Raw genomic sequence first — 20,810 nt, forward strand, 5'->3', positions numbered from 1 at the left:
TGTTTTCTTCCAAACAGCGAAGAACAATTTCAACCAAAACTGCAAAATAGCTCGCAAAATTTATCGAAAAATAATAAATCAATTCCGCTAATTCGAAATTAACCCGCTTTATAATCCGTACACAACAAATAAATTCAAACAAGCGCGTTGAAGATCAACGTATTATACATATACATATGTATGTATAGATATGTAGCTACAACAACTACATTCTAATATTATAAACAAAATCAATTTAATACAATTTTATATTCCCTTAGAAATGGACGTAGAGGAGACCCAAACCACCTCCAACACCATAAGGTCCGAAATCGCCATACGCAAAGCGTCGGCTGCACCCGTTGCCGCTCCAAAGACCAGGGTTATGCGACCACTGCCATCCACCGAAGCAGTCAGGGAGATTAGGGAAGAGCAGCTATTGGAGCCACAGGGGCCTCCATGTTGCAGCCTGTGCCATCGCCCACACGCCCTGAAACGATGCACCATTTTTAAGAGCACGAAGCCCGCTCAAAGAAAAAAGGTTGCAAGAGCCCATGGGCATTTCATGACCTGCCTGGCAGATGACCACGCCACCATAGAGTGCTGGGCCGACGGCGCCTGTCAATATTGCCAGAGGCCCCATCACACTCTATTTCATCGTTTTCCCCGTCGAGCCAATCCGTCGGAAAGTAGCACCAACACCCGTAAGGGACTACGCAGCGATGCTATCCGGCGACGACGAAGCAGCCAATCAACCACAACACGTACACGGCCATCTCCGCCACGCCACGCTCATCGTCAGCAACAACGACGCTCAACAGGGTTGAGCGCTGTACTAAACACATTGCAACAGCTGCAGAGGCTCCTAGCCGATTAACTCGCCTAGGGGGGCCGGGATGTTCACATGAACTATGAACGTTCTGCAACATACCACATCGCATCACCTCACATCACATCACATCACGTCACAACCGTCACACACACCTTCACAGCACACCTCACTTACCACTTTTGCCAAACTTTAGGAATTTTAAAATAAAATCTCCGGTTTCAACTTCAATTTATTTCACAATAGAGATCAGCGCTAGATTGGCTGTACGTAATGTTAATGCACAATATAAAAGTATACTTATGTATGTACGTTTAAAAAGTTATTGATATATGTACGTATGTAGGTAACTGGATGGAGATAACTCGCGGTGCGTAGCGGTGGCGAAAAAGCGGCGTGTAAGTACAACAGCGGTCGAATCAGAACTGAACTGTGTAGAGCCTGACCCTTTTCCTGCTGAGTAGTGTGGTGTGAGTTGGAGTGTGTGGATCCTGGGTTCTGGCGTGTGGGTGGTGTTGATGTGGAGTGTGGTGGTGTCGAGGTGAGTGTGGTGAGTGTGCGTGTTAGTGATGGGTGTAAGTGTGGTGTGGGGCAGGCGACTAAGGCTCATTTAGCCATCCCGGCCCCCCTAGGCGAATATTTCAGCCTAGAATGCTTTGAAGCTGCTGGAGTGTGGCTACGACGCTGCTAAGGCCTGAGGCGCGGCGTGAACGCGGGCGTGGTTGCTGGCGTCGTGTTGATGCCCCATTGTGTGGCCGTCGGGCATGGGATGATGATGGCCCACTTGTTCGACGGGGCCGCGCCTCCCGGCGTACTGGAGGTCGTCGTATTGCGCCGCGGTTGCGGCCGGAAGGTTGTTGACGGGTGTCATTCCGAGTGAGTCGGTGCAACATGGTGTGATGCGGCCGCATACAAATTTGGCACAGATTGCCCGAAGTACACTCATGCGTTTGGTGGACAGGAGTCAGGCAGTTCAGACAATGGCCGTGCGCCTGCACGACCAACTGGCGTTGTTGAGGTGGCAATCCCTTAAAAATGACGCATTGTGGCAGCCGGTGGGGTCGACGACATAGGGGACATCTACGGCGTTGTGGGTCGGCGACCAGCGCGGGTGTTGACGGCAATGCTACCCTTCCATTCCGAGGCGCCGTTGGGGTGGTTGTTCGGGGCGCTGCAACTGGGGCAGCCGCAACTGGGGCAGCCACTTGGCGTGGCACATTGACAGCCGAACGAGTGATTGGTGTCGGGGCTGCTGGCATGTCTGCATCCATATTGACCTGTTTGAAAGAGTGTAATTTCAATTAGGATTTGGTTGCATATAAGACATATGAGCATGGCTGCCACGTTATGCGGCATGAGTGGGTCGTTAGATTAATCGACTACATTTGTTATTGATTTTAAATATATATGTATATATGTATTTATATAAATTTTTATTTTATTTTGTTTTTATCTTCGGTTCATTTTAGCGGTTTGTCGGTTTGCGGTTCGCGGTTATCGGCGATCGGTAAGAAGCATAGCTTGACGAGCGGTCTTGTTAACTTTCCGGATTGCGTACGGAGATCGACTACGCGAATATGACCGTCGGAGCCTGGATAAAGCTTCTCTATGCGGCCCAGCCGCCATTCGGTAGGTGGCAGGCAATCGTCGTGAATCAGGACACAATCTCCAACTTTTGGCGCATTTTCTGTATTTTTCCATCGATACCTCTTGTGGAGGTCCTTTATATAGTCTTCTTTCCATCGGCTACTGAAATTATGATGGAGAATTTTAATTCTTTCCCATCTATTTAATAAGGATAGCGACTCCACGCCTGGCTCAGGTGTGGCCAGAATGGGTGCTCCTTTTAGAAAATGCCCTGGAGTTAGGGCTGTGAATTCGGAGGGATCTTGTGATAGTGCTGTGAGCGGCCGTGAGTTGAGAACGGCTTCAATTTTAGCTAATAATGTCGTGAATTCTTCATAATTAAATTTGTAGCTGCCGGCTAGCTTCTTGAAATGAGATTTGAAGCTCTTTACAGCTGATTCCCATAAACCACCCATATGAGGAGCGCTTGGAGGTATAAATTGCCAATTGATACCTTGAGGGGCGTACTTTTGTACGATATCAGGGGACACTTGTTTTAAGAAATCCACAAACTGTTTTTCTGTGGCTCGTTGGGCTCCTATGAATGTTTTGCCATTATCGCTCATGATTTTGGAGGGGAAGCCACGTCGAGCGACGAAGCGAGCAAATGCCGCGAGAAAAGCCTCCGTCGTCAGATTAGTACACAGCTCAAGGTGTACTGCCTTTGTCGTGAAACATACAAAGACAGCCACATAGCCTTTCATGAGAGTGGGAGATCTTAGCATGGACGCCTTTATTTGAAAAGGCCCAGCAAAATCGACACCGGTAGTCGTGAAAGGCGGAGCGAAATTGCAGCGTTCAGGTGGAAGTGCTGCCATAATCTGAGTTCGCATTTTTTGCTTATGCATAGTGCAGATCTTGCACATGAAAATGCATTTCTTGATCTGGGGCTTAAGACGGGGAATATAATACTCTTGGCGTACCATATGTTGCATGAGGCGCTGCTCTGCGTGCAACATTAATATATGGATGTAATTCAGGAGTAATGTGGCAAAAGGAGACTTTTCAGGTATTATGATGGGGTGGCGTTCGTTGTAAGTGAGGCTTGAATTAGCGAGCCGACCATTGGCACGAAGCAGACCTTTCGTGTCAAGAAATGGGTTTAGTACTAAGAGTGAGCTCTTTTTGTCAATTGGCTTCGATTCTCTTAGTAACGATATGTCGCGACTGAAGTAGCGCGTTTGCGTTGAGGCGATAAGCGCGACCTTTGCTTTTTGTAAGTCCTGGTGCGTCAATGTATCGCAATGGGTGTAAGTTACTCCTTTAACTTTAAGTTTAAGTTGCTCTATGAATTTGAGCATATATGCGACAACTCTGAGGGCTCGGGGGAACGATGAAAATCGTTCAAGGATTTCATTATCATCCACTACTGTATGATAGGTGTCGATTTTTCGACTTTCTGGAGCGATTATGTTGCGCATTGTCGATTGTGGCCAAGAATCTGTGGATTCAGTTAACCATCGGGGGCCATTCCACCAGAGCGTGTTGGTGGCAAGATCCAGGGGTTTGCACCCTCTTGTACCTAGATCAGCAGGATTGTCGGCACTGGCTACGTGTCGCCATGTGGCTGCTCCTACTAGGTCAAGAATTTGAGACGTTCGATTAGAAATATATGTTTTCCACGAGTGTGGTGGCTTTTCTAACCAGGCTAGAACGATTTCGGAATCGGACCATAGATATAATTTGCATTTGGTCATGTTCATGTGGGTCTGCACTATGGAAACCAGCTTGGCTAGTAGCAGAGCGCCACAGAGTTCAAGTCGTGGTAGACTTATCGTTTTTAGAGGCGCAACTTTTGCTTTTGCCACTAGTAGGTGGCTTGTGGTTGCGGTGTCGCTTTGTGCGCGCACATAGATCGTGGCACAATATGCCTTTTCAGAGGCATCGCAGAAGCCGTGTAGTTCCACTTTGTATTCGGGGGAATAGTTTACCCACCGTGGAATTTGTATCTGCGAGATGTCTTTCAGATTATTAGCAAACTGGGACCACTTTTCTAAGCGAAGAGGTTTCACTTGTTCGTCCCAGTCGGTTCCGTCTAGCCATAATTCTTGAATCAGGATTTTCGCTTGTATCATAATTGGCGCAAGCCATCCTGCGGGGTCAAAAAGTTTTGCCATTGAGGATAAAATTTGCCTCTTTGTTATGGCGGATAATGCGGTTATGGACTCTGTCGTGTATGAGAACTGGTCCGATATCGCATTCCATTGGATGCCCAGTGTTTTTGTTATACTTTCCTTTTCAAAGATAAGGAAATTAGTATCCAATTTGTTATCGTTTGGTATATTTTTTAAGATACTTGGGTGATTAGCTGTGATCTTTTTTAGAGGAAACCCTGCGGTGTTGAGGGCCTTTATCACTTGTGATAAGGACTCGTATGCTTGTGAGAGGCTGTGGCTCCCAGACAGGATGTCGTCTACATACGTATGTGTTTTTAAGACTTGTGTTGCCAGAGGAAACTCTGACTTTGTGTCTTCTGCCAGTTCGTGGAGTGTACGAATGGCGAGGTATGGGGCACAGTTTACGCCAAAGGTAACTGTTTTTAATTTAAAGTCGCTTATTGGACTATTGGGAGATTTTCGAAAAATAATTCGTTGAAAATCTTGATCATCCTTATGTACCATTATTTGTCGATACATTTTTTCGACATCCCCATTGAAAACGTATTTGTATATACGCCAATTTAATATGAGGAGCATCAAGTCTGGTTGGAGTGTGGGTCCCGTAAATAGAATATCATTTAGGGAATTCCCCGAGCTAGTGGATCTCGAGGCATTAAAGACAACTCTAACCTTTGTGGTTTTTTTGTCAGGCTTTACTACTGCATGATGTGGCAAGTAGAATGAGTGATATTTGCCTTTTATGATTTTTTCGCATGGGCTTACTTCCTCCATGTGATCTAAATGGAGGTATTCTTCTAAGACACCGTCATAATGTTGTTTGAGCTCACCTTTTCTAAGTAGGTTTTTTTCCATACTCAGAAACTGCTGTATTGCAGAGGTGCGAGAGTGACCTATGGCGAGTGTATCTGGAAATTGTTGTTTAAATGGTAGTCGTACGACATACCGACCATTTCCTGATCTAGTAGTTGTGGCTTTGTAAAAGTCTTCACAATACTGATCTTCTGGCGTTGTAATTGAAATGGGGGGGAGTTCTTCTAACTCCCAAAATTTCCTTAATTGTGAATTAAGAAATTCATTGGATATTTCTTCCACTTGAGTTGTCATGGTGGTAACTGATTCTGTCACTAGTCCACTTAGTATCCAACCGAATATAGTATTTTGAGCTAGAAGGGTGTTTGAAATTTTTTCAACCCCTTCTAGAATAATTTGAGGTATAAGGTCGCTGCCTAATAGAAGATCTATTTGAGCGGGGGTGTTGCAGTTAGGATCTGCTAGCTTTAGGTGTGTAACCTTTTGCCAATGCTTGCTATTTATGTGATAGCTTGGAAGCATGTTCGTAAGTTGCGGTAAGACTATAGCTTCTGCTTGAATGCGCTTATCCGCTTGGGGGGAAATCAGGGTAATCGATGGGGCAGATTTTATTTGAGTTTTGTACTACTCTTCCGCCCATTCCCGTAATTTCATAATTGGCTTGTTTTGTTGGTAGTTTTAGCCTATTTTGTGCCCTAGACGCTATGAATGATCGTTGTGATCCTTGGTCTATTAGGGCTCTCAATTTGAAAAGTTCTCCTCGGTGTTCGATGGAGATAACTGCAGTGGGTAGTAGTACCCTACTTTGATTCTCGCTGTGAAGCGTTTGTGTTTTTAAAGCCTTTGAGCAGCATGGTGTCTCTTGGCAAATTTCGGGATTTTGTGTTTCGGGAGTTGCGGTTGCAACTAAACCCGTGGCTCTTTTGGAGAAAGCGCTACTTTGGGGTGTGCTAGGAAAGTTATTGAAATGCAACATTGAATGATGCCTCTTGTGGCAATATACGCAATTGAATTTGCTTTCGCAATTATTGAGATTATGTGAGTGGGACAAGCAGTTTGTACAGAGCCTTTTTGCTCTGACAAAGTTGTTCCTTTCATTGATATTAAGTTTTTTAAACTTTTCGCAAGCTTTCAGCTTGTGCCCTCCTTTACACAGTTCGCATGACGTTTGTTTATATTGTTCGGATGTGAACGATTGATTTTTAAAGAAGCTTCTGTTTAAATTGTGGTTGTTATTAGCTTGGGGTCTAATAAAACTTCGATTTAGGTCGTGTTGAACGTTTTTAGTTCTGACCGTTTTTTTATCTACCCTTTCCGCAATTTCATACTGGGTAGTTAAGAAATCATTCATTTGTTGCCACGTTGGGCATTTTCTTCGTGATGAGAGCGATTGCTCCCACAGAAGCAAAGATTTTTCCGGTAATGCCGCGGAGCATATATTTACCAGTATGGGGTCCCAATTGTCTGTGGGAATATTCTGTGTCGCTAGAACCGACAAGCAATTTGAAACAGTGGATTGAAGTTTTATAAATTCTTCACTTGTTTCTTTCTGAATTTTTGGTAAATTCATTAATATTGTGACTTGTTTGTCGACTAATATTCTTTCGTTCTCGTAGCGAGCTTTTAAAGCTTCCCAAGCATAATTGAAATTTTCGTCATTAAGAGTGAACTGTTTTACTATTGCTCCTGCTTGGCCTTTTGTTTTGTATCGGAGGTGATACAATTTTTGCGCTTGAGATAATTTAGGATGGTTTATGTACACGGCCGTAAACATGTCCCGGAAGGACGGCCATTGTTCATAACCTCCATGAAATATTTCTGTATCGCATGCTGGCACTTTAAGGTGAATGCCGGAACTCGCCTCTTGGCTTTGAATTGGAGGCAGCTCTACTCTCGGTTGTGGAGTAGGTGCAATTGCTTTTATTAATCTCAATTGATCAGAGATCATAGCTCTCGTTTCCTCGTACTGGTCTAAACAGTTTTCGTATTTGGAGCAAGCCGAGGATTTAAAATTTTCCGGAAGATCTGATTCGTCAGATTCTAGAATTGCGTCATACGCAGCTTGGAGACGTGTCCAGAAATTGCCTAGATTTTCTTTTTTGATTTCTAGTACCGATTCAGAATTGTCCTGAATCGGTGAAGATGAAAATCGAGTGCAGTATCGAATTAAACTGTCACTCTCAGCGATAAACTTAGTATATGAAATGTCTTTAATTTTTTTTTGCTTTGTAGCACCTTGCTTTGAGCGTGTAGCTTCAGCAGGTGTACATGGGCTCTTTTGCTCAGAAATCATTTTTTGTACTTTAAGATATTGAATCGATTTAGATTCCTTAGAATCTCCGTTCATTTAGATAATAGGTAAAAATTGAAAATATGAGACAGAAAAAAACTTCTCTCAGTGTATTTATGGTGGTAATAAATACGTTTGAATCTTTAAGATACGCGGTTTGTATGGTTGTTGTATACACAAGTATCTAATAACGAACGCGTATTTCGTTTTCCTTATTATAAAATTGTATTTTTGTTGTATCCGCAAGGTAGGAACCAACGAACGAGTGTTTCGTTTTCCTTATTATAAAATTGTATTTTTGTTGTATCCGTATACGCAATGGCCGAACTAACGACCAGGTGTGACGATAATATTTATTGGAAATAGTTGTGCTATTAGTTTGTTCTTGTTTTTTTCGAATTTATTGCTTCGCACTCGTTCGTTTATAATTGTATATAATAAGAAAGAAAAAAGGGTTTTTTGTATATAAAGATTTTTTCCGTTTGCAATCCTGCTTGCTTGTGCTTTAGCAAGAACAAGAGGTATTGCTTGAAATATGCCGATTTGGCCTTTGGATATATAATATAAAATTAAATGTTAATATGCCGTATATATTTGTAAAATTTTTTTTTTTTTTTTGTTTTAATTGACAGAATGTAATTTATCCTTATTAAACGGTTGCATTTACCGCACCGATTTTTTTTTTTTTTTTATTTTTTATTTTTTTTTTTTATTTTTTATTTTTTTTTTTTTTTCGAAATATTTAAATTGTAAATTAAGATTTTATTTAATTATGTACCCTATGTACATACGTTATATATCTACATCGGCATAAGCAAATTGTATGCCGTGTATATTATTTTGCGGTACGAATAACGCGGGACGAGAAAATGGCTAAGTGCAGGTCTGCTCTTTTAGCGCAAATGCAAATTTGTGTTTTATTAAAGTATACAGTTTTTAGAAAGTTGAACTGTAACTTTAACATACATATATGCCAATATATATAAATATTTTATACGAATAAATATTGTGATGTATGTCGATACACTCACTTTCGGCCGCTTCAAGGGTATTTGAGGGCTTTAGTATGCGTTTAAGGGGGGGGGGGGGGGCGGCGGTGTTTGCTCTTGTCGCCGTGTCCCAGTTGTATCATATTTGTGTCCTGTTGCTGGTGATGTTGATGGTATTAGGGTGGGTGACGGTTTTGCTTTTCCTTTTTGCTCTTCCTATTGTTGCTTGGTTCGTACTTATGTACAGATGTCTTTAGTAATTTTCCACAATTATTAGTGTTATTATTTATTTTTATTATAGCACTTTTAAAGTCACTGTTTTACTTTCTGGTTTGGTTTTAAGCTTCGCGCCCGTTTAGAATTAAATTAATTTTCGCGCCCAGCTTTTCTGCTTTTTTTTTTTTGTTTTGGTTGTTCAACACAATATCGTATCTATCTATATTTATGATACTTATGTTTCACTCGCGATATTTATATGCTTTTTGTCTTGTTGTGAATGTATTGTATTTAAAAAAAAAAATTTTTTTTTTTTTTTTTTCTTGGATACAACGGTACAGAACCGCTTCTTGTTTTCCGTTTTCAACTGTTGCTTTTTTTTTTTTGTATGTATGTATTTGCCACTGAACTTTAATTTCACACTTGCAAAAATTTTTTTGTATATATGTACATATGTATGTGCGTATGTGTCTTCTCACACTTGAATTTTTTATTCTTATTATAATTTTTTTTTTCCAATAGTGCCGTTCTTTGCGGCTCGAAGGACCAATGTTTTAATCACTACCCGCTTCACTTACCACTTTTGCCAAACTTTAGGAATTTTAAAATAAAATCTCCGGTTTCAACTTCAATTTATTTCACAATATAGATCTGCGCTAGATTGGCTGTATGTAATGTTAATGCACAATATAAAAGTATGCTTATGTATGTATGTTTAAAAAGTTATTGATATATGTACGTATGTAGGTAACTGGATGGAGATAACTCGCGGTGCGTAGCGGTGGCGAAAAAGCGGCGTGTAAGTTCAACAGCGGACGAATCAGAACTGAACTGTGTAGAGCCTGACCCTTTTCATGCTGAGTAGTGTGGTGTGAGTTGGAGTGTGTGGATCCTGGGCTCTCGCGTGTGGGTGGTGTTGATGTGGAGTGTGGTGATGTCGAGGTGAGTGTGGTGAGTGTGCGTGTTAGTGATGGGGGTAAGTGTGGTGTGGGGCAGGCGACTAAGGCTCATTTAGCCAACTACAACACAACAACCACACGATTATCAACGAGACGACTCGGAATAATCTAATTCACCACCCAAACTATCAAAAGGGATAGATCCGAACGGGATCCTAATCTTTTTCGTTTCATCCGCAAAGTAAGACGGTCGATCCGCAACTATTAATTTTTTTACAAAAACGCAATCAACGCAATTTCTTTTTTTATAACCGACAAGTGACAAGTGACGTGGAGCGCCGAGTTTGCTAACAGTGCCCAACAGTGGTCAGACACGGTGTTATATACATATGCAATAAAATAATATTACGATATAATAATACAACATTATTCTTCAAATAAAGAAAATAAATATTTTATAACGAGTGTGGAAACCAGGGCGTTTTATTTTCCACCACATAGGTATACTACAATATAACAAGTAAATATACTAGTGGCAAACGTTAACACCAACCGAACACCGTACGTTGTGCAGCGATGGATCTGAAAATTTCGATTAGTATAATTTCGGGGTAAAGATCTGCTCCGATCGACAAGTCAACCTTTTGACTCGTATAGAAATTATTATCCGCTAAGGGGATATTGGGTAACCTTTTATCAATTGAAAGGTTTATTGATCTGGATGGAAGCAGTCCAGTCAATTTTGGTAGTACCAACGCTTCCGCTTTTAGTTTTAAACTTTTGTTACGGGGCGAGCCAATTGTGATCGAGCACACCTACTGAACTCGTCCTGATACGGTATTATTCATTCCTGAGACTCGAGTGCTGACCTTTTTGCTTGTCAGATTTAAGTGTTTTTGTAGACTTTTGCTTACGAAGGTTCCTTCAGATCTTGAATCAATCAGGGCTCTGACAGTGAAGGTGCTCTCGTTGTGACTTATGGTCGCCATGGCTGTACCTAAGAGCATGCTTCGACTGGTAGGCACTTTTGAAATATTGGCCTTAATAGAGGCCACATGAGATTTAGTAAAAATCTCAGTAGTGTTTGTGCTGTCAGATATCTGAGCTATTCCCTCACTTTGATCCCGGTGAATCCTAGAGTGATGTCTCTGTTTACATTTGGAACAATTAAAAAAACTTTTACAATTTTTGACTTCATGTGAGTCCGATAAACAGCTTAGGCAGACGTGGAGTTTTCCATTTCAATAAATCTTTGACAAGTTTTCAAAATGTGTGATTGAGATGAGCACAGTTTACATTTAATATTGTTTTTCTTGGCGTGATGGGAATTGATGGGTTTGGATCCAATCCCTGACTGCAAGGTTGGTATTCGACCTTCACCATCAGCCGACTTAATATTAGGTTGAGTACTCAACTCGCCTTTGAGGTTTGATACTCTCTCAAGCGTTTTAACCCGTTTGGTTAAAAACTTGTCTAATTCAACCCATTTTGGGATCTCTGAATCCGAATACAGAGATTGTTCCCAAAGCGACAGTGTATAGTCCAGTAGTCGGAGAGAACACAAATACGTAAATATGGCATCCCAGCTATCTACATTGATCCCATGTATTTGTAAAGCTGAAATGCAGCTATTTATCTCCCGCTGCAAATTTCAGAGATCTATCTCAGATTCTGTTGAAATGTGCGAAAGCTTGAACAATAAATTTAATTGTGTGTCGACAAGCACTCGCTTGTTTTCATATCTACACAACAAATTATTCCAAGCCAATGCGAATCCGTCATTCGTCAGTGGCGCTTTTGAAGCGAAAGCTTTTGCCTCACCTCGCGTTTTTTGATTTAAATGGAATAACTTTTCTACCGGAGATAGCCTTGGGTTATTCCCATAAATGGCGTCAAATAAATGAGGGCCATTGTAAAACAGCGCCATGAAATATTTCGGTATCACAAGGCGGTAAGTTGATGGAATACCTCACGGGTTCTACCCTTTTTTTCGTTCAGGTTGAATCACCGTAGAATTCGAAGTAGGGCTTTGGTTGAAGGCCGTGAGGTTGTGCAAGTGTTCGCCCATCAAGGCCGCGCAACACACATACGCGTGGTACCAGCTTGAATATTTAAGCTTAATGTCGTCAATTGAGCCTGTGTCGGAAGGATCCACCTTTGGCAAACACAACTTGTATTCTGACTTTACTTCTGCCCACAGAGATTTCAGTTCAGCTTGCTGTACTTCAAGACAGTAGGCACTTTGGTTGATTGCTGTTGGAGTAAAAGACTCCTCAAACTCCAGTAGAGCGTCTGCAGCTGTGATAAATGCTCTGATGGCTTCCATTGTGAAATTGAACCGGAACTGCAAAGTGTTGCACAAAGTCGGATCTAAAACTTGAAATTTAAAAAAAAATTTAAAAAATATTTGCAAATATGTTGCAAAAAGTTCAAAAGTTACAGCACCAATCAAAGACAAACTACAAATTGAGTTCATGATAGGCAGTGCGTTATTTCTTTATAAAGCGTGAAATTTCGAGCGAACAAAAAGTTAATAAATTTAGTGAAGTATTTTTTCAAAGTATTTTTCCAAAATTTAATTTGAATGTGCTTGCTGGGTAATCGGTCCAATGCACTTGCACGCCTAGTCTTCAAATATGTACACAAACAAAATTGCTTTGTGCTTATTGCTTTATTTAAATCCAAATACAAATACATACGGATAAAAATTCACAAGTACGAATGTATTTGATTTATATCCACTATTCACTTTCACTTTTGTTCACGGAGTTATTTTCGAATTCCCCACTACACTATTTTGTTTGTTTCTGTCCTTCTGGGATGGCTGCTGCGCTGATTTGCTTTGCTGCTCTCCCTTTGCCGCTTTGCCTGTGCGTCTTTGCCTGTGCTGCTCTCACTTTGCTGCTTGCCTTAGCTGTTTGGCTTTCGTGCCGTCGCTCACTGCACTTTTTTTAATTTTTCGTGTCACTCACTTCACTTGTAATTTTGTATTTTTTTTGTTTTTGTTTGCACTCGCGAAACTGCAGCTGCGTTATTGCTGCTTGCCTTTATTGCTATTCGAGCAATATATGGAAATGCAGAGTTGAGCGACTAGACTCAAATTAACCTCAAGAAAACACAAAAAAACCGAGAGAGATTGTTGACGCTCCAGATGGGGTTTGTGCGTCCAAGATTTTAAAATTTTATTTGAACAACAGTGCGTGTTTTTTTTATATGTAAAGTGAAATAATCAGTGCATTTGCCAGGTGTATTTATTGTTGTACTTAAATGAAGTACAATACTACCTGCTGTCTTGTGCGTTGATTTTGTGGGTAGCGTGCCAAAAATAAGTTTTGGTCTCCTCTTTACACAGCACAATGGGTTTTGTACATAAATTATGCACAAATTAACCAATCTATGTATTGCCTTATAGCTTGTAGAGCACAAATCCAAAATATGTTTGGCTGTAACTTGCGTGTTGCTAAATTGGGTAAATTATGCACTTTCACTTTAAATAAAAATCAACTTGTTACCTGTTATCCGGCTCGAAGGACCAATGATAATTCGGGTGGTGGAGCACGGTGTGGCTCTTTCCATAATTGTGGTTGGCCGTGGGGAAACGGTCGGCGCAAATTTATTCCACAAAAATATTAAATAAAAAACAAAAGGTTTCTTATAATACATATATTTAAAAATAACAAATTGGAAACACACTTACCACGTCTGTATAGCTGAGTGGTCGCAAAAGGAGAGAGCGCGCGCAACTTTTTTAGTTAGAGTTTAGTTGCGTGCTAATTAAAACTTCGAAAAGGAAGAAAAGAAAAGATTGCTCTGCCAATACAGATGTGGCAAATGAAATTGGGCGGGGGCGGCGTCCGCGCCCGTACAATGCAACATGATTCACGCCATAAGAACCTTGAGTACATTCCACGATACAACCATCATCAAAATCATAATTTCAGCAATCGACATCAGAATAATTATTCTTGTCAACAACAACCCCCAGTAGAACCAATGCATATCGATTCATCCACCATATTCCGTAGACCAACGAGACAAGGTTACAACAAGAATCTGCAACAACCACCACGAAATCCGCAGCCTCGTTAGAATTATCAAAATCCATTTAAGAAAGTAGCAGGAGCATTGAGATACAAACGAGAACGAGATAATACAAGTCATACTAATATACAACCGAAGAATCAACGAATCAACCAAATTACACACGATCAACAATCAAATACAGAATATGAACAGGAAGATCATTTCTTTATTCTAAGGCATGGGTTACCAACCCTTCTAAGGACCACAGAAGAAGGTAACTCAGTGTATATTTTAATTGGTGGTGGCGAAAAAATTATGTAAGTCCAAAATTCCCTCACGCAAAAAGGATAGAAGTAGAAAGTAAAAAACAAGCCGCTTCTTTACACGGTAAACCATCAATTAAATATAAAAAGAAAGTGAATATAATAGGATTCAGTACGGAATTTTTAGAACTCGATACCTTACAAAGATTTCGATTTCTTGATAGGAATTAAAGGTTTAAAGCAAATGAAAGCAATAATAGATACTGAAAGAAATGTATTAATTGTGAAAAAGAATAAATTAACAAGAATAAATTATGTAAAAGGAGAAGAAATGTATAAAAAAGAAATAAATGAATTAATGAAAAGAAATGAACAGAGTAAAACATTACCCTACGTAACTACAGTAGAGGCAGAAATCAGAACAGAAACAAATAATCCTATTTGGGTCAGACAGTATCCATACCCCCAAGCGGATAGAGCATTTGTAAAAACTGAAATAAAAAAATTATTAGATAATGAAATAATACAGCCAAGCAAAAGCCCGTACAATTCACCCATATGGACAGTTTCTAAAAAAGGGAATGAAGAGCAAGGCAACCCAAAAAGACGCATGGTTATTGACTTCCAGAAGTTAAATGCGCAAACAATCTCTGATAGATATCCCATTCTGGACATCACCATGATGCTCCAAAACTTAGGAGAAGCACAGTACTTCACGACGTTAGATTTGAAATCAGGATTTTATCAAATTAAAATAAAAAAAGAAGACAGGGGAAAAAACACCTTTTTCAATAAATAATGCCAAATATGAATTTCTACGACTACCATTTGGAAATAAAAACGCACCGTCGTTCTTTCAAAGATGCGTTGACGACATCCTCAGACCATTCATAGGAGTATGCGCATACGTGTATATAGATGTCCTAATACATATGTTCAGCAAACCCTGAACAACATATGAAAGATATCACCAATCATCACATGATGAAAAGTCAAAATTTTTTCAAAGACAGACAGAATTTTTAGGACATATAATTAAAAACGGTAGAATTACAGTAGATCCAGGAAAAATAGAAGTTATAGATAGGTACAAAATTCATACAAATTTGAAACACGATCTTTCTTGGGAAGGTCCTCATATTACAGAAAATTTATAAAAGGATTTGCATCCATAACGAAACTATTAACACTCTACCTACGAGGAGAGAATGGTAATATTGCAAAGAATAAAAGTAGCTCAGTACATGTAAAATTAGATGACGAATCACTTAAAGCAGTTGAAACACTAAAAAATAAACTAAAAGAACAAATAGAATTATTCCAACCAGATTTTGGAAAATGATTTGATTTGACTGTAGACGCAAGCAATCATGCGATTGGAGCTGTATTGTCACAAGGCAAGAAACCTATAGCACTCATTTCACGTACATTAACGCGAACTGAACAAAATTACTCAACAAACGAAAAAGAAATGTTTGCAATCGTTTGGGCACTCAAGAAACTTAGGAATTATCTGTATGATCTCACTAGTAATACTACCTAATTTTTTCAATATCAGAGGACAACCCAAATTCAAAATTAAAACGATGGAAGAATAGGGAGCAAAAATTAAATATATTAAAGGAGATTTAAATGTAGTAGCCGACGCACTCAGCCGTCAAGTAAACGTAACTACGAACGACTCAATACACTCGCAGGAATCATCCTCGTCAATCAGAATTAAAGATGTCAGCGCTCCACTGAAGCAATTTAAAACACAAATTGTGATAAAAAATGTGAACAAAATGCATTAGAAAGAGCAACAATTTTTGCAAACCACGAGAGATTTTATGTTAATTACGTCACTTTACAAGGCTTGATAGATACACAAACGAAAATTATCAAACCTAATATCACGACCGCATTTCACACTACACTAGAAACCCGGTTTGAAATTCATGATATAAACTCTTCATTTAATATAGAGGAAAGGGTTTTTGTCAAAATCTATTAAAGGACATTACGAGTGAAGGGGATAGATAAAATATAATTAAACATACGCATGAAGGAGCACATAGAAATGCAAAAATAATGCATTAGAGATACTAGAAACTTGCTATTGTCCAAATATAAAAAAATGATGTAATCCGACTAACTAGAAATTGTAGCATTTGTAAAGAGAACAAATACGAACGCCACCCGACAAAACAAGTTTTTGCAAAAACACCCATACCCGAAGGTATAGGTACAAATGGACATATTTTGAAATCGATGGAACAATGTATCTCTCATGCATAGATAGATACTCAAAATACGCATATATGAGAAAATTAAACGACAAAACAGAATAAATATTAGAGGAAGTACTCATACAAATATTCCCATTTGGTAATAAACTAATGACAGATAATGAGACTATATTTAATAGCATAGCAGCAAAAGCTCTAATCCAACGCCTATATATTGAACATTCAATGACCGCAGCAAACCATTCAACATCGAACGCTCAAGTTGAACGGCTGCATTCAACCATTCTGGAAATTACTAGAATTCGCATTAAACAAAATAAATCAACCGCGACTGAAGAACTATTCAACGCAATTAAGTAATACAATAGGACAATACATTCCGTCACAAAAAGGAAACCTATCGAATTATTTTTTGAAAGGAGCAAGACTGTAGGATAAAAGAACTGATCGAAAATAAGCAGGAGTATATGCTATCATACCACAATAGAAAACGAACACAAAGGAATATAAAACAGGACAAACAGTTTATGTGAAACAAAACCGACGAAATAAAACAAATCCACGCTATTTGAAGAAGACAGTACAAAAGAATCGTGAGGACACAATTTTAACAACGGACGGGAAGATCATACACAAGGACAACCTCAGAAATAATGCTGAAAACATTTAATATTGGGACGATTAAACAAAAAGTTATATTGCAAGAATTATACAAGGACTATTTTACTTAACTACGACAATTAATTTCGCGAAGAACGGAAATTTTTATTCAGCAGCAATAAATACGGACGAGATTGAAAGGATATTAGAAAAGGAACAAACAAGTATACCGGTAATTGACATACTCGAATATGCAGACACGCATGTAGGTAGATTAGACGACACTTTCATTGTAATTTATAAAAATCCAGTCATTGAAAAGAAATGCACAACATACAAAGTTACTCCATTATCCTATCGTCAAGGAATTTCGGATATGAATAAAGTCGTAAGTAAATGTGAAGATAAAATAATGTTAACATCTAAATGTAAAAATAATTTAAGTAAATATATTTGTAAACAAGAACCTAATGACAATTGTACAATACCAATGATCGAAGGTTACGACGGTAAGGCTGAGCTCAGGCTATTACCGGGGTCACAGCTGGCGTATAGGCCTACGCTAAGTAGGTCAGCTGCGAATAGTAATACGACCAAGAGCTGCAGGAGAGGAGGGCTTGGCTCAAAACGCCTCACGCGCCCAATGAACCTCCCGCGAAGAGGCGAGAAGATGCCGCCTTTAAATAAGCGCCCACAACCCCCACCGGGGCTGCACCGAGGGAGAACCTACCCACGAGAGGGAGGCAACAAAGCGACGAGGGATACAGCGACCAGCACCAAAGGTGCACAGAAGACGACGAAAAACACTGGGCAAGAGCCCATCAGAATCGAGGCCAGTAAGATCGACAAAGGGGTGGGAGGGCAGTATTCTGCCATCTCAGTAGATAAGAGTGACATCTTATCGCAATGGCTGGCAGGCTCATACTGCTCTCACCTCCGTCTCGTTAAAACCATGGCAGGTCTTCAAGTACGTTCAATGCACGTCGCCATAATTTCTATGGCCGTACAGGTTCAGTTGAGACGAACTTCTGATTCGTCCCGAACCTGGCTCTGGACATAAGCTCCCATAAGGACTTGTGTCAACCCTTGCGTGACCTCCCTGCTTGCATAGATAACCACGGGGTTCATAAAGGGCAACTGCTACAACGTGCGGAGATAGTGGCTTGAAGCGGAGAACCACCAGAAAAAATGAATACACCGCAACAACAACAAAAAACCCAACGGAAGGAACAGCAAAACTAAGACGGACAAGACGAGGAATATGGAACGGTCTTCCGCAGAAGCAGTAGGATACTCAGATCCCCCACACTCACCGACACTCCAAAGCAGACGGACAAAACTGGTGAAAAGACAGACTCAAGGGAGACTCCGGCCACACAAGCTGCACCGGCAAAGCAGGGAGAAGGGAAGAGTACCCCAGCTGCCACTAAAGACGGAAATCAGAGTTCGCCGAAACAAGAATACATCACCCAAATTAGACGAGCAGGAGAAGAATCCCTAGAAAAGTGCAAGGAGAGAGTGCAAAAAATGAAGTTGGCGATGGCGAAGCAAAAGAACGTCAGCATGGACGTAAAGAACGGAGCGGAACAGCTAGACGAACTCTTCGACGTCATCAAGAGCTATCGCAGAAATTGGCTCACTGCATAAGCCGAGAAAAGGTGGGCACACCTAAGCAGACGCATCACGACCCCCGAGTCAGCAACCTCGAAGCAGCGTGCGACAAGCCCCGTGGAGCCGCGAGAAACAGTGTGACCACGACACGAAAACGACGGCCAGTGGCAAAAAGTTTTGCCTAAAAAAGCCAGGATAACCCACGCAAACGAAGGAACGAGTGAAGAAGCGCCTAAAAACGCAAACAAGAGGAAACTAGTCAACAACGATGGCGATTAACAAAACTGCTCCTAACACAAGAGAGCAAGTAAGGGCATATGTAACGCTGGACCAGGATAGAGCTGATGCACTGTTGCGAAAGGCACGCATTAAAATTGGCTGGGTTAGCTCCAGGCTGCGGCTAAAAGAAACCCCGAAAAGGTGTTTCCGCTGCTTTGGTCCAGGACACTTAACCTGGGACTGCAAAGGGCCCGATAGAAGAGGACAAGGTGCTTGCATAAAATGCGGCCAACCAGGTAATAAATTGAAAGATTGCGACAAGCCTTTGCAAAGAGGCCAAACATGAAAAAATCGATCACATCCCGGGCTCCGCAAAATGCACTGTATATAGGAACTACCGAGGCAAATGAATATCCTACAGGCCAACGTGCATAGATGCAAGACTGCCGACGCACTACTCTCGCAAATGGTGACGGAGAGCGACTACGAGATGATCATCATAAGCGAGCAATACAAAAAGAAAGAGAGAGGTACCTGGCTAGAAGATAGCAGCTCAACCGCCGCTATATATATACCACCAGGGAGTAACGCCACCACTGTAAGCAATGGGAACGGCAACGGTTTCGTCTAGGCCAAATGCGACCTTTTTACAGTAATTAGCTGCTACTTGACGCCAAGCGATAGTATACAGGAATTCCAAGGAAAGCTCGACAATATAGAAGATACAGCCAGGTCTATAGAAGGTTAATTGATTATCGCCGGAGAGCTAAATTCCACAGCCGTAGAGTGGGGTCTACCAAATACGGACTCGAGAGGAAAGCGCATTCTAGAAATGGCTGCGCGGCTAGGGCTAGTAGTGCACAATACGGGGAAATGCAACCACGTTTAGAAGACCGGGATGCGAGGAAACCACACCAGACGTTACCTTATCAACAGAACGCATGGCGGGCTCAATAAAGAACTGGAAGGTCCTGGAGGATTACACTGGCAATGATCATCACTACATTTCATTTATGATCGACACGAGAACAAACGTTAAACAGCAGAGGAAAACAACTGGAACAAGAAAGTGGAACATTGCGAAGCTAGATACTTCGAAATTAATCTCCGCAATAGACGATCAAAACCCATCTAGCAACTCCCCCAAAATTGCAAGAAAAACTGTCGAGCACACAATGCTTAATATAACAAGAGCCTGTCAAAAAGAAATGCCCAAGGCCTCCCACAGCAAACATAAAGCAGCAGTTTACTGGTGGACTGAAAATATAGCCCAACTCAGACGGACATGCAAATTAGCAAAGAAGGAGCTGAAGCATGCCATCGACGACAGCAAAAAGAAAAAATGGAAGGAACTACGCGAGGATATAAACAGAAACCCCTGGGGACTCGGGTATAAAATAGTGATGAAGAAACTCGGCGCTCGAGCAAAGTCACCTGATCTAACCGCTGCCAAAATGGATAACATTGTGAACGCACCATTCCCCATACACGAAACTAGGGCTAGGGATCCAGAACACATTCTAAGATCGATGCAAAACCCCCAGTTTACCCTTGCTGCATATAGCCACTGCCAAGCTCAAGGCCAACAAATCACCCGGACCGGACGGGATCCCATCAGAAATTCTCCAAATAATCGCTGCAGAGCGCCCGGCAGTACTACTAAACGCCTGCCTTGAAGCCGGAATATTCCCTGAACCCTGGAAAAAGCAACGGCTGGTGCTAATCAGTAAGGGAAAAGGAGACCCCAATTCGCCATCAGCATACCGCCCTCTATACAGCGGGAAGCTATACGAAACCCTGCTTAAGCCCAGACTTGAAGCGGCTATCAACGAAGCTGGAGGACTGTCCCCTAGACAATATGGCTTTAGACCCGACAGATCAACCATAGGAGCAATAAAATGCGTCATTGAAAGCATAGAAGCCGCACTGGGTAGATGGCATAAATACATAAAAATAATAGTGTTGCGGGCGACTCTAGATGTCCGAAACGCCTTCAACAGCGCTAGATGGGTAGATATGATCGACGCTCTCGAGAAAAGCTTTAAGATACCCGACTACCTCAGGGCCGTGGTGTGGAGCTACCTTAGCAACAAGAAACTGCTGTACGA

The 20,810-nt window shown here is 41.0% G+C and overlaps 1 protein-coding gene across 1 annotated transcript; it reads left to right on the top strand.

Moving 5' to 3' along the window:
* Positions 1–262: 262 nt before the first annotated feature.
* On the top strand, positions 263–856 carry LOC126764644 (uncharacterized). Its single transcript, XM_050482306.1, has one exon. It carries the CDS (start codon positions 263–265, stop codon positions 854–856), a length of 594 nt encoding a protein of 197 aa, XP_050338263.1.
* The last annotated feature ends 19,954 nt before the right edge of the window (positions 857–20,810 follow it).

This window comes from Bactrocera neohumeralis, unplaced genomic scaffold (genome assembly GCF_024586455.1).
Source record: "Bactrocera neohumeralis isolate Rockhampton unplaced genomic scaffold, APGP_CSIRO_Bneo_wtdbg2-racon-allhic-juicebox.fasta_v2 cluster09, whole genome shotgun sequence".
In the NCBI taxonomy this organism is placed as follows: domain Eukaryota; kingdom Metazoa; phylum Arthropoda; class Insecta; order Diptera; family Tephritidae; genus Bactrocera; species Bactrocera neohumeralis.